General features: G+C 38.3%; 1 protein-coding gene and 1 long non-coding RNA gene across 3 annotated transcripts in view; one reads left to right on the top strand and one right to left on the bottom strand.

Annotated features, from left to right (window-relative positions):
- The first annotated feature begins 365 nt into the window (after positions 1–365).
- LRIF1 (ligand dependent nuclear receptor interacting factor 1) overlaps positions 366–14521 on the top strand; it is a 35657-nt gene continuing 21501 nt past the window's right edge. Inside the window, exon 1 of one of the 2 annotated variants that reach the window (XM_074263028.1) lies at positions 366–470. Coding sequence is in view for 1 of the 2 variants with exons in the window: in XM_074263027.1 (XP_074119128.1) it covers positions 8593–8660 (68 nt within the window). In the remaining variant the exon portion in view is untranslated. Of the gene's footprint in view, positions 471–8112; positions 8661–14521 lie in introns of those variants that run through there. The other variant, XM_074263027.1, reaches the window with a different exon arrangement.
- On the bottom strand, positions 4673–8160 carry LOC141539780 (uncharacterized). The gene is made up of 2 exons (XR_012481388.1): positions 7744–8160; positions 4673–4858 (listed from the first exon to the last, which is right to left on the bottom strand). It is a non-coding gene; the product is annotated as an uncharacterized LOC141539780 (long non-coding RNA).

The raw sequence follows: 14521 nt of genomic DNA, 5'->3' as shown, positions 1-14521 counted from the left end.
TGTTTGCTTATGTATTTTTAACCTAAGCTTTTTATCTTAAATCTTTGGTCTTATAAATTCCTTCTCCTTTCCCACTTTTATACATAGCTCCAAGGCTGAGCTTTTATCCTCAGCTGCTTAAAGTTGGAAGATGGGGTTTGCCTGACTCAGTTCCCCATTTTGAATAAACTATTAGGGGACAGGATAGATTTCAACTAGCTTTCTAATCTCCTATATTTCAAGTTTAAGGTTCTTTTCTCTTTAGCCTGTGATTCTGAACAAAGCTCAGCTCTTCCTCTTTTTCTTACCTCACAATCCCTTTCCTTTGTGTGACTGGGAAGAATCAATGTCAGTCATCATGTTTGTTGTGATCAGGCTAAGTCACTGCAATGAGGTAGTCAGAGTTCTCTGAAAATAAAACTTGAATCATCAGTCTTTAGTTTGTCTCTATTCCCTATTTTTGACACCAGATTGGCTGAGATATGAGAATGGTAAGTAGGAGCTATTAAAGTATTAAAATTCTTTGATGTTATATCAGTAAGTATGTAACCTTAGGGGTTGGTGTTATCTTCCGTGTTGTGGACTCAATTATTATTCTATATTTGGTACATAATTGCTCATTTTGAAGTTTTAAAATTTGTTGTTGTATGAAAATAGTAATTACTCTGCCATATTTCTGGTTATATTATTTCTCTCCATGTTTTATGAGAGTTGGTCCTCCAATTTAATGTTTTCTTTGAATGCTATAGCTCTATATTTTGTAAAGAGATGAGATATCTTCCATGTATGGTTGTTCAGGGGTTCTTCTATCTCCTTAATGTAGCAATAGTTTTATCTTGGGTAATCTCTGGTAAGAAATTACAGTAAAGTTATTATCTTTATTTTTATTGATTGTACATTTGCTCAAAAAAAAAAGCAAACTCAAAAGTTTGCTTGTTGTGATTTTATGCGACTTCTAATTTTTATTTAATTCAATCAATCATATGATCAAGACAACATTTTAGGTGTTGGAAATATAAAGACACAACAAAAGATCCTTTCATTCAAGAAATTACGGATCAGTATAATTCTAATTTGAGATTTCTAACAATTAAGGAAAAGAATTCCCCAAGAAGGTGATATAAAGTGGTATGAGATGCATTTCAAAGGAAAAAAGGGACTCTTAAAAAGTCAAGGTGAGTGCGGCAGCCCTCTTTGTAGTGGCCAGAAACTGGAAAATGAGTGGATGCCCATCCATTGGAGAATGGCTGAATAAATTGTGGTATATGAATATTATGGAATATTATTGTTTTGCAAGAAATGACCAACAGGATGGTTTCAGAAAGGTCTGGAGAGACTTACATGAACTCATGCTGAGTGAAATGAGCAGGACCAAGAGATCATTATATACTTCAACAACAATACTATATGATGATCAATTCTGATGGACATGGCCATCTTCAACAATGAGATGAACCAAATAAGTTCCAAGAGAGCAGTAATGAATCAAACCAGCTAGACCCAGCAAAAGAACTCTGGGAGATGACTATGAACCACTACATAAAATTCCCAATCCCTCTATTTTTGTCCACCTGAATTTTTGATTTCCTTCACAGGCTACTTGTACACTATTTCAAGTCCGATTCTTTTTGTACAGCAAAATAACTGTTTGGACATGTATATATATACATTGTATTTAATTTATACTTTAACATATTTAACATGTATTGGTCAAACTGCCAACTGGGGGAGGGGATGCAGGGAATGAGGGGGAAAATTGGAACAAAAGGTTTGGCAATCGGCAATGCTGTAAAATTACCCGTGTATATATCTGGTAAATAAAAGCAATAATTAAAAAAAAAAAAAAGAAGTCAAGGTAAGAGCAAATAAGGGCATTAGTGAGAATCAAAATATGAAATGCCAACTTCAATAAATACCAGGTAGCTCAGTTTGGTTAAGATGGAGAGTAAATAAAGAGAAAGTTGTAGGGAAAAGAAAACCACTTATTTGGTGAAGGGGCATAATGGAAAAATACAGAAGAATATTGCCTGGAAAGAGATGTGTGACTTAGAATACTTTATTTAAAAGGAGGTTCTGGGAGAAGTCATGCAATCAGAGGAAGTCCTCAGAAGTAAAGGGTCCTTCTAAGGTGAGTTCTAGAGATGAAGTGAGTCGTAGATGAAAAGATTTCTGGGATATGGTGAAGAAGTTCAATCATTAATAGAGAGGCAGGTATCTTATTCTCTTGTGACATCATTTGCCATATACTGTATATTCTTTAGGAGTCACTTACTTGTTCTCCAGTCTTAGTATAGAAGTATGTATATCAAGAAGGAAGAAAAGAGGAAAAAACATTACTATCTCCTGCTTGTTCTCCATGAGAATTTTGCTTGGTCACTAGCCTCCAGTGGGGTAGGAAGAGGAAATAAAGATAGCTTACTAAAATATCTGACATTTATTGACTGATTTCTAGCTAGTCAATAAACATACATTAAGCATCTGCTATGTACCAGGCACTGTTAAGTACTAGGGATACAAAAAGTGGCAAAAGACAGTCTTTGCCCTCAAAGAACTCTCAATCTATTCAGGGAGTCAACAAACAAATGTATACAAAACATATTAAGATAAATAGGAAATAATAAAGGGGGTAATACTATAATTAAGTGAGTTGGGATTGGGAAAGGCTTCCTAACGATGTGGTTTCACTTGGGACTCTAAGGAAGACTGGTAAGGCAATAGGTAGAGAACTAGAATAGTGTTCCTAAAAAGATTATCAAGGAGGGAAGGATGATCAGTAATGTTAAAGGTAGGTCAAGGAGAATAAAGATTGAGAAATGTCTATTAGATTTGGCAACTAAAAGATTATGGCTAAGTTTGAAGAGAGTAATTTCAGTGGAATGATGTCAGAAGCTAGATTATAAGGGGTTGGAAAGAGAAAACAAAAAGGCACCTAAAATAAATAGTCTTTTTAAGGAGGTTAGCAAAAAGAGGCAAATGATATGTTTGTGGGAATAAAAAGAACAAGTTAGAGTTTATTCAGGATGGAGAATATGGGGACATATTTGGGGACAGCAAGAAATGAATGATGGGATTGATCCAAGGCTGAGACTTAGCACAACACAATTAGCAAAATGTTATGGTGGCTAGGGACTCAAAAGAGGATAGCACAGAATTGAATTAATTCATCAAGAGATTAAGATGGGGAAAAGAGGAGTGTCTAGTGCAAGATAATGATAAGAGTAATAACAGTAATTACCTTTACATAGTGTTTGCTATGTGCCAAGCACTATGCTAAGTCCTTTAAAATGAACACATTTGATCCTCACAACAATCTTGGGAGTAGGTGCTCTTTTCTCCATTTTATAAATGAGGAAACAGAGGCAAATAGCAATTAATTGACTTGCCTAGAATCACAAATCTAGTAAGTATGAGACCAGATTTGAACTCAGGTCTTCTTGAATTCAGACCAGTGCTCTATTTACTTCACTACCTAGCTACCTCGGAGAGTATTTGAGGTCAGCAGACTGGAGCTCAAAGTGCAGAAGAAGAGTAGAGTTTGATAAGAAAAGGCAGAGGGGAAGATAAAAACTCAATATATTGGATAACAGGATTTCAGAACTCTTGAATATGGAGGCTATAAATTTGTGATGATGGAAAAATCAAGAGCATAGCATTTTTATGTGTGACTGAGGTTGAGTGGAGGAGTAAGTTATGGGAAATTATATTGAGGAACTGAATGGTTAAGGTTTTGAGGAAAGCCAGTAATACACTGAAGTGCCCTAATATGAGAGTAGGATTTGGGGAGAAGACAAAAATTATGAGTCACATATTACCTGAAAAAGGGTTTTGACTTGGGGGGGGTCTACAGAGAACTACTAGAATGTTGATGGTAGATAGATCCCTAATAATGGGAACAAGGAATATTCCAAGTCCCTTATGTTGACCACTGAGCTAAAGAGAATGAGTGAAGGTAAGGACAATACTGGAAAGGATGTTTAGAGAGTTTGTGTTCATCAGGGAGAAGCTAGGTTTCAATAACAGCAAATAGATTGAAGGAGAAGAAAAGACTTAAAATGAAGGAAAGTTTGTTGCCATGGAACAAGCATTGCAGAGGGCACAGTGGAAGGCTTGGGTGACGTTTGACTAAAACTTTAGCGGAGTAGGTTGAGGGGAATGCGAACAAGAAATTGGTTGGTAGGGATCGGAGAACTGGATGCCCTGTAGGGATTCAGACTGTTTTCTGTAGGGTGTAACTAGTTATGAGAAGGATTTTACTGAATGGAAGGCATCATTTCTCTTCCTAAAGGAAGTTGGAGATTGGAGGCAGAGACAGTATGAGGTGGGAAGCACATAATCAGGTAGAAGAGCCTATTTCAATACTCTTTTCCCCTTTAAAGACTGGAGGTTAGGTAAGGGAGCAACAGGAGATAGAAATCCAACCTGCATAATAGAAGAAAGTATCATTCTCCACAAAATTTTCTTTTTTTCCCTCTGGAGGGAAGAAGAGGAAGCAAAAGGAAAAGGACACACCTTATCATCCCACCTCACCATCTCTGACCTTCCTTGGAACAGAAAAAAAAAATAACCAAAAACAACAACAAAAAAAAAAACAACCATTCTAGTTCCCTGTTGCTATGGTGAAGAGCCACTCCCATCTCCTGATTGTTCTTCAGATTCAAATGTGTTGGTCCATCATATTAGAAAAAAATTGAGGTCATTCACAAAGAGCTCTTTATTCTCTTCTCCTTATGTAACATTAGTCAGGTGATTTTGCTAGCATCTCTTCCTTCTCCCTCTTCCTCCACTCAGTTCCACATGATGAAGTGGCCATTCTCCTTGCCACTGTCAACACTTCTAGGAGCACAAATGATCCTATTTCATCCTGTTTCCAAGTAGATTCCTTAAAAAAAACAAAACAAAAAAAAAACCTACCATTATATTTTCCCATCTTACTCATTCTGAACTTCCATTAGATCATTCAAACTCTATTCTCCATCTACTATTGCCCAATTTCTTATTCTCTTTTCCTTTAACCCATCTTTTCACAATGTTCCACCTTTCCTCTTCTGGAATGCCTCCTCTATAGTCAACAAACTTGTTTTCATCTTAAATCTGTTTATTTCTCATTCCTTCCAACTTCTGGCTCCCACTGAGTCCTAGGTCCTCCATGGCCATGTTTTTCAGATCTTGTTGCCCTTTCGCTGATGCCCCCAATTCATTGTTCTAGGTGGAGGAGTTAGAAAATTCTTTACTCTCTCTCTGCTACTTCCAGATTTCCCCACCCCTTATATCATTCAATAATTCCTCCTACTTTGAGGTTCACAAAATATACATCTATGACCCAATCAAAATATTGGCAGCCATAGCTTCAACCTCTAGGACACTACAATTCCTTAGAAGTTGAATTTAGTATCTAACTCACAGAGAGTTTTGACTCTAATTAAACTTCCAACTGAAGAAGTTTTGGGGTTTCCTTCACATAGCAAAGCTTCTAGTGTTGAATCTATTACAACTGATTACAAGACAGGGATTCCATTGCTCATACAAAAACTTAAAATGTTTTCAAGTTATATAGCAAGAGGAGGTTATCTTCTAGAAGTTCAAGAATGCTTCCACCATCTATCTCTCTAAAGGAAAAGAAAATAGGTCCTGTGACAGTCACAAGGGAATTTTTCTTTTAGTTACTGCCAGCAAGATTCTTACTAGACTCCTCCTTAATAGGCTGGTCCTTCACTTGGAAGATAGTCATCTACCTGAGAGCCAGAGTGGCTTCAGAAAGGGCCAAGGAACGATCAATATACTGTATGATGCCCAATGACTCCAGGAGAAATGCTAAAAGCAGAATAGAAGTCTAATGCAAAATCTTTATCAATCTGATCAAGGCCTTTGATATTGTCATTTGTGAGGACTTGTGGACACTCATGGCAAAATTTCATTAATATTGGATGAGTTTCATTATGGCATGCTTGCACAGATTCTGGATAGATGATGTTCTTATACTTTTTCAGTTAGCAAGGAAGTGAAGCAGCACTGTGCTTGCTCCGTTTTTAGGCATGATGTTTTCAGCAACGTAGTAATGACACCTTCAATGAGGATAAAAAATGGCACCAAGGCCAGCTACTACACTGACGATAAATTATTTAACTTGAGAAGGCTACAAACCAAGGCTAAAGTGGAGGTAGATTGGTGTGTGACCTTTTGTTCACACAGGACTATGCAGTCAACACAACCTCTGCGGCTAAGGTGTAACAACATATGGATCCATTCTCTGTTGTTTGTACTATCTCATAATAAACACCATGAGAAAACAGGTTCCATCCCTGCCACACTATACCACACCATGCATGTGTGGAATCATTAGTTACAGCAAATAGAGGAATTTTGGATGCCATAAATAAGTTCACTTGACAGTATACTTTCCAGGGATGTGTACATAGATCATGAGATTGACATGTGCATTGCCAGAGCTAGGCTCTGAATGAAAGTGTGGGAGAAAAGAGTAATTAGGCTGTCTACCAAACTGAAGGTTTTCAGAGCTGGTGTCCTGACTTCCCTCTTGTACACCTGGGAAAAGTGGACTGATCACACAATAATAACTGATGGATGATTTAGGAGTTATTCCTATGTTAGCAAAAGGGTGTCTGTCTTTTGCATTATACAGACAGTATAAACAGACATTTCACAGACTTCTATGTAAAGTGATTTTTACATAATGCAAATTTTTTCTCTGGTGTGGGGAAATGAAGGAGGAAAGGAAGCAGGACAGGGATACACCTATGGAGGGTGAACATTTTATCAAAGTGATTGGTAGTGAAAAAGAAGTTGAAACAATTGGCTTAAAAATAATTTTTTTTTTAAGTTTGGGAAGACATGTTTATAGGAGAATAAGAAAATGTAGGGAAAGGAGAAAGAAACTGAAGATATGTAAGATAGAAGTGATTACTGATGGATTAAGAATCCTGTCAGATGCTAGAAGTGGATTTAGCAGAGATTTCAGATTTATGGTAAGAAAAACTAAAACATAGGAATGGGCTATTGAGGAAAGTAGTGGATTTTTCATCAATAGAGTTTTGATGAAATAGAGGATGAATGACTACTAATTGGCGATCCTTAGATCAAGCATGGGTTGAACTATCTTTGAGTTTTCTTACAAATTTGAGGTACAATGAATGATAAAATGGATAGCACGAGAATAGGTCTTCATGGAATATATGAGGATGTAGATAGGTGGAATGCTTTAAGTTTCTGGAATCTTCTACTGTGTATAGATTTTGCCTCCAACATATTCCAGGGCAAGGACATTTTCTTATCATTTAGCACATGTGTGTATGTATGCATATGTGTCTGGTTCTTCCTTTTTAAAAATTTTTTTTGGATTAGGTGACTTGCCCAAGATCACACTGGTAGTTGAGTGTTAAGTGTGTTTAGTTGGATATGAACTCTTCCAGACTCCAGGGCTGGTGCTTTATCCACAGCGCCCTCTAGCTGCCCCTCACTTTTCTTTTGATCTTTGTTATCCCAAGAACCTATCAGCTTTTGGCACATAATAAAACCTTTTTTTCGGAATAGGATTTTTAAAAAGAAGAGTATCCTGTCTTATGAAAAGTAAACGAACTTTTCACTTGTGGTAGATGAGTTGAGACCCTATGTCCTGACTCTTAGGCTTTTAAAAAAATATTGAAGAGGTAGTAGCCTGCTGTAAGGCAGAAGGTGGCGCTGTTCAGTGGGAAACAAAAATGTGAATAAGTAAAATCCACGAAATGTCTGAGTGGGTGTTCTGCTTACCGGAGCTCCAACAACACTACAGTCTGTGGGTGGGTGAGATGGAGAGACTGAAAGGTCAAAATGAGCCAATTTGAGGGGTGGAAACCTATCACAGCACCAGGGATATATCACCCCCTAGTCGTAAGTCAAAGTACTACTCAAAAGAAAGAGGCAGAAACCAGAGCGGAAACGGTTTGTAGACCCGGAACCGTTTTTAACTTACACTCCCTCTCTAAGAATTTTCTTTTGTGATTGTCGATTGATCCGGAAGGACAGGGAACGGAAATGATTGGCAATTGGCTAAACGCAGAAGGGCGGAGCTCAATTCAGCAAGTGGCCATCGAAGCCGGATATGACGATTCCGGAAATAGCTAGCTAAGGTTCGTTCTGGTTTGTTCTTTCGGTGGGCGGGGTCGAGAGGGCTGGATTCACCCAGTCACCGCCTTCTCCACTACTCCAAAAGCTCAGCTCCTCCCTTCCGGCCACAATCAACTGGTCGCCCCCTGCCGCCCCTACAGTGTGACACACACTAGAGCGGCCAGTGCGTGGAAGCTCCACCCCGCTACTTCCCTAGCCAACTCCAACATCCGGGGCTTACGCCACGGCCCCTCCCTCCTGGCGCTTTCATCCCTCTCAGTGCGGCCTTGGGCGGGGTTTTATACGCTCACGTCCACTTCCCCCGGGCACAGACCGAGGTCGCCCTTGGGGGTCCCTCGCTCTAGGACACGGAAACTGGCACCCCCACCAGCGCTGCGACGGCTCCCGCCCTTGATCTCGGCCCCCGTGCCGAAACCCCGGGAGCTCGCGCTCCGTTTTGTCTCTACACCCCCTCACCGCGTCCCCGCCTTTCACCCTTTCCCCATCCCTAGCATGTCCAACCTGCCGAGGGTCGTCCTGAAACCCCCCGAGGACGTTTCAGGCAGCGCCGCCCCGCCATGGTAAGTACCCGGCTCCTCGCCTCCCCGCCTGTCCTCGACCCTGGGCCACGGCCCTTCCCGAGAACGTCCTGTCCTCCCCGCGCCGAGGTCCCCTCCCCTTCCCCCTGTCGACTCGCCGCCCCCCGCCCTCGCAGGACCGTCGCCAAAGAAGAGCTTCTAGAGGACGGCCATCATGGCCGATCGCGCTGCGTGGCGGCGCGCGTGTCCGGGGCAGGCTTCTCGAAGATCCGGCAGACACTTTGGTGGGAGCCCAGCGGAGGGCGGGCCCGGTTTGGAGAGCGCGGCAAAAACCGCAGCCTTAGCGAGCCTGCGGCAGGCGAGGGCTTGTGGCTCAAAGCGGCGCGGCCCTTGCGGGGCAGGAAGCGAGCGCCGGGGGCGGGCCTTCCGTGAGGAGCAGCGTATTTGCTGCGTCTGGGGAGAAGGAAGGAGAAAGACGAAGGTGTGGGCCCGAGCCCGAAAGGGCACCTGGAGGTTTCCCCAATGAGAGCCAGACCCCACAGGGAATTTAATGCAGTGGGAGGGCTCGCGCGGCAATCTGTGGGACTGGGGAAGCTGAGTTTGGAGAACACTTCCTTCAGGTCAGTTCTTAGGCCAATCAGGAGGCAGGCATATCCAGCTGCTGAAGTTGACATTGAAGTTCGCTCCTGGGCTGGTGGTGCCCAGTGGTGCAGGCAGTAGGCTTTTGGATGCCTGGGGAAAGAAGACCCGAAGAAGAGAAAGCATGTGGTGATGTCTGAAGCAGTGCGCACTAAACTTGATGGAGTGCCCTTTGGTTGACCCAGTGGAGAAGAGAAGACCATTGTTATGTCAGTTGTACAGACATGGAAATCGGTTCCTAGAGCTTCATACTTCATCAAGCCAGGATTAGACCCCATCCATTACTCTTGCTTTCTGACACCAAATCCATTGTACTTTTTAAAAAGCATTTTTGTGAAGAAATATTTCCTCCCCCAAATGATCTGATTAACCAGTTCTACCATACAATCTGCTTAGCATGTAGAGTAAATTGTCACCTGATCTAAAGAAACAATCTGATTGTCAGCAAGGAATTATTAGTGGATATTCCTAAAAATTTGTAGGTGCTGACAGCAATTAATGACGGAAGTGGAAGAAAGGAAAAGTAGTAAAACTGTAGGTGCTTTCCAGTGTTTTATTTGGTCCTTACAACAACCTTGGGTGGTTATGATCCTTTTTTTACAGTTGAGGAAACTGAGGCAGGCAGGTTATGAAACTCAGAGTCACCCGGTTAGTAAGTGACTGAGGTCTTGTGGACACCTGGCCCAGGATTTTATCCACCATACTAACTAGTTCTGTCAGCTGAGAAAATTATTGAAGATGCTTCAGTCACTCCAGAAAGATGACAGAAGTGATTCAGATCAAAAAAGGCAAGACTCTTGGAATGGTAGAAGATGATTCATATTTCATAGGAAATTTGAAAAGGAAGATCCAACCATTGGCATCTCTTGAAAGATCCTTTCAAGGATAGACTAATGAAGGAAGAAAGGATGCTGCTGATCATTTTCTTGTTCTTAGGCTCTTTCCTTAGTCAAGGAATTAATGGTTAAAGGAAGAACATCCTCATCTGGATATATATAGTTAAGAGGATAGCCAGGAGTTGGATAAGTATTTGTGATCTTGGGAGGGAGGATATATCGCACAATAGAGAGTTTTCTATTTTCTGCTATTAGAGGGTAGGGAAGATAATTAGCATTTACATACTACTTACTATGTGCCCAATATCATCCCTCTTTTGCAATGGAGAAAACCGAGAGGATGAAAAGAACGGAATCAGCTGCTGAGGCCTGATTCCAGGGCCAGCGCTCTGGCGCCCCCTAGCGACCGCAGATTGTAAGAGCAGAAAACGGATTTTGGTTTATAACCTACTTCGTATTCCCTACAGAGCCTAGCATAGAGCACTATATGCATTTTTTTCCTGAATGAGTGTTTTTATATATACAAATTTTAAGCATAAAGAGAGAATAGGAAATGAGAAATGCCAAAGAAGTGGCATACTAAAGAGAAAACAATTTTTTTTTTAATGTTGAATAAGGATTACTTTTTTCTATCTGCCCAAGACAGTATTCTTTTAAAAATAGACTATGCTCCTTTACTTTGATTTTTCTTGTATTACATATTAGATGTTTTAAACTCTATGCTTTGTGTTAATGACATGATAGAAGAAAAGAATTTGTTGACATTTTAAGTGTTTCAGGTTTTTTCTTTTTGTCAAATATTTAGGATTTATAAGGAAAATTCAGCATTTTGCCTAATTAAATCAGGTTTTCTTATATATAATTGTCTGTTTATGACTGTTCCATTTTACTCCTCTACCCAGTCAATATTTTCATTGCCATGAGGATTTTATTCTTTATTTCTTATTTGTTTTTCTTATCCTCATCCAGATGACTGTCATGCTACATTATGATGTTAGGCCTAGCCCAGGCTTTGAGTACACGATCTGGCATTTTGGAGCCATTTGTTTTTAATTTTAGTAACTTTGTGACTTTAGTAACTTTGTCAAAATTTTATTGATTAATTCAATTTTTTAAAAATTAAGATATGAAAGTATAATGTAATGGATACATTACATATCCAAATAAAATTTATCAAGTTATATGTCTTTATGTATTTATATTTGTTAGCCTTCTTATGTATTAAAAACTAATTTTTCTACTTACATTCTAGTTAACATTTTTTTTTTTTTAAATGACAGGTTAATCATTTGACCTAGTGTTAAAAATCTGGACTTCATGAGACTGTCCAATATTATATTTAGGCTGAAATGAGGTGTTGCCAATGTTAGCTAGGTTTACTTAGCTGATGTATAATTTTCAAAATTGTTAGGAGAAATTAAATTTAAAGTTTTGAAGTATATTTGAACTTTGAGTATGCAAATTAACACCATCTCATCTTGAAATAAATTAAGTATAGCTTTTTTAAAAAGTGAAAACTTTTATTAAAAAGTGAAAAACCTTGGGATTCATACTGAGTGAATTTCAAATATTGATGCTCTTGGCTGTTATTTGTGTAAGATACCATCTGAGACAAACAGATATTAATTTTGAAATCAATTAATTAGTCTTTGTGTTTTAAAATGTGTTTTGCAAGTGTCCTCCTTTGGGTTTCAGAGTCCTATGTAAAATTAGGAAAGATAGGGATAAATGTTCTGTGTAGGTTCCATTCTGCCTCCATGATTTTGAAATTTTTATATTTATTCGAGGAAATATATATTTGATCCCATTTATTGTATATTTTGGTGTTCTGTTTTTCATTTTCGAGATTTTTCTCAGCCCATTGTCTGGAAATCAAATTTCATTTTTTATTCTAGCTGGTTGAATAAGTATATGTTTACATGCTGAGTGGCAAAAACCACTGAGATGGAGAGGAAAATGAATATTGGCTTGAAACTAGAAACTATCAAAATTAAGGAGAATCATGACTTTTAGAAGGTACATTGCATGATATATCCAGAGCTCCAAAAATCTCTACAACTTTGAATTTCAACACTGTTATTTAAAACAAGTAATTGTTAAGAAATTGTAGATATTATTAACCTGTACAAATTATAACAAATTTGGTTTCTGTTTTGAATGGGCTTCGAGTTTTATGGATAATAGCGACAGACATTTATTTAGACAAATGAATAAAACCTTTTAAGTCAATATATATATATATATATATATATATATATATATATATGTATGCATGTATGTGTGTGTGTGTGTGTGTGTGTGTGTGTATATATATATATATATATATATATATATATATATATATATATATATATATATATATATATATATTTAATTTTAGAGTCACCAGTAAGGACATTATATGAATCCTCAAATTAATAATACTAATAATATAATTCTAATGGTTCTTTGGAGATCTGCTGTTGTGGAAATATTCAGTTGAACCAACCTTAGTGACTTTCCACTGTTAAGTCTTGGGGGACCCACTACAAAAGAATTACAATGTGTAATCTCTGCTGTAAAGGGATTTATTTTTGGACTCACAAGAAATAACAATGTAACAAGTAGAAAATAGTCAAACTGAGTAACATCTAGCTATTATGTGACCTTTTCAATTTTAAGAATTATTTTCTTTGAATTGGACAGACAAGTGTTTTAGGAGATTAAAAATAAAAACTGGATATACCCTGGGATGTGTGGAATGGTACTTCAAAGATAAAACAAGCTCTTATATGAATATAAGTTTTAGATCTTGAAGGAACATCTAGTCTAACCTGTTTGTGTTATAGATAAGGAAGTTGAAGCACAGAGAGGTTAAATGACTTACCTATGGTCACACTATTTTGATTCTAGTTTATCTTTCCTTTCCAGGCTTATTTTACATCATTTTCTTTCTATTCTAGCTAACCTGGCTCACTTGTTCTTAAAATGTCATTTAGTGTCCTACCTAAGAGTTCTTGTATTGGTTCCTTCCCTCAGTATGCCTTCCTCATTTCTGCCTTTTAGACATCTTAGAGTTTCCTTCAAGCTTGATCTCAGATGTCATCTCTGAGAAGCCTTTCCTGATTTTACCTGTTCTGTTTCCCTTTTCAAATTATCTTCCATTTGTTTATAAGCTCTTCTGGGGCAGAAACTGTTATTTTGCTTAGCATCTCCAACAACCAGCATAGTGCCTTACACCTAAACAAGATAATGAAACGCTGAATATTGTCAAAAGATTCTGGGATCTTATGGGCTACAATAATACTGCATAAAGAAGAATTCCACTTTTGGTATAAAGGAAAGATTACTGGATTAGGAAAAAGGAAAGTTGGGTTCTAATCTTGCCTATGTAGTGAATTGTATGACCTTCTTTCCTTATTTGAAATTTCTAGTACTGGACTTGGTGATTTGTAAGGTATCCTCCTTTAGTGAATTAATCAATCTAAGAATTAAGACCTAGGGTATTTAGAACCGTTAGAGGAAATAGAATATATTCTAAGGTAGGAGAACCAGGATTCTGTAGTGTATTTGAAACATGGAAAATTTCAAGTGGGTAGAAGTGGTTACTAACATCAAAGTCTAGTAAGTTCCAGGAAAAATAATAGAAAAAACTTTGGACATAATCATAGTGTGTTGTTGGCATCCTTTTGAGGGTAGCACATCAGAAGAATTGCTAGAAAAGAATTAGGAGGGAATAGAAAAGCAATGAAAGTATCAGAAATCATTCTAGAAGTCAGTTTTCCTCAATGTCAGTCTTTGTGATGTTCCCTTTTCATTGTTGACTATGCTCCCAAAGTGTAGAGTACTGCTGAGAGAAGACAGAATAAACCTTCTGATTTGTGAAAGTACTGGGGATACAAAATGGGATAAAATAGAATTCTTGCTCTCAAGGGGCTTACTGTCTAATGGGAGAGTGAAAATAATAAACATAAAAAGATAAGATGTATTTTAAATTATTTTCAAGAAAATTCATTTCTTTTTTTCCCTTTTCCCCCCACTTTGAGAGAACAAGAAAAATAAACTTTTAGAGTCTCACTTTTCTATCATGAGGTGGGTAGCATATCATGATTCATCCAGACTCTCATAGTTGATTTTGCTGTTCTTAAACACTTACTTGCTCTCTGGTCTTGGACGAGGCATTTAACCTCAGTTTCCTCACCTGAAAAATGGGGATAATATCTCCCAGAGTTGTGAGGATAGTTTCTAATGAAATACACTTAAATGTTTCCATTATTTTTTTCTGTCAAAAAATGAGTCATTGGGGCAGCTAGGTGGCGCAGTGGATAGAGCACCAGCCTTGAATTCAGGAGGACCTGAGTTCAAATCTGATCTCAGACACTTAACACTTCCTAGCTGTGTGACCCTGGGCAAGTCACTTAACCCCAGCCTCAAAAAAAAAAAAAAAAA

The sequence above is a fragment of the Sminthopsis crassicaudata genome, chromosome 4, assembly GCF_048593235.1.
Source record: "Sminthopsis crassicaudata isolate SCR6 chromosome 4, ASM4859323v1, whole genome shotgun sequence".
Lineage (NCBI taxonomy): Eukaryota > Metazoa > Chordata > Mammalia > Dasyuromorphia > Dasyuridae > Sminthopsis > Sminthopsis crassicaudata.
The sequence above is the reverse complement of the archived record's forward strand: the minus strand, read 5'-3'. Positions and strand labels throughout refer to the sequence as shown.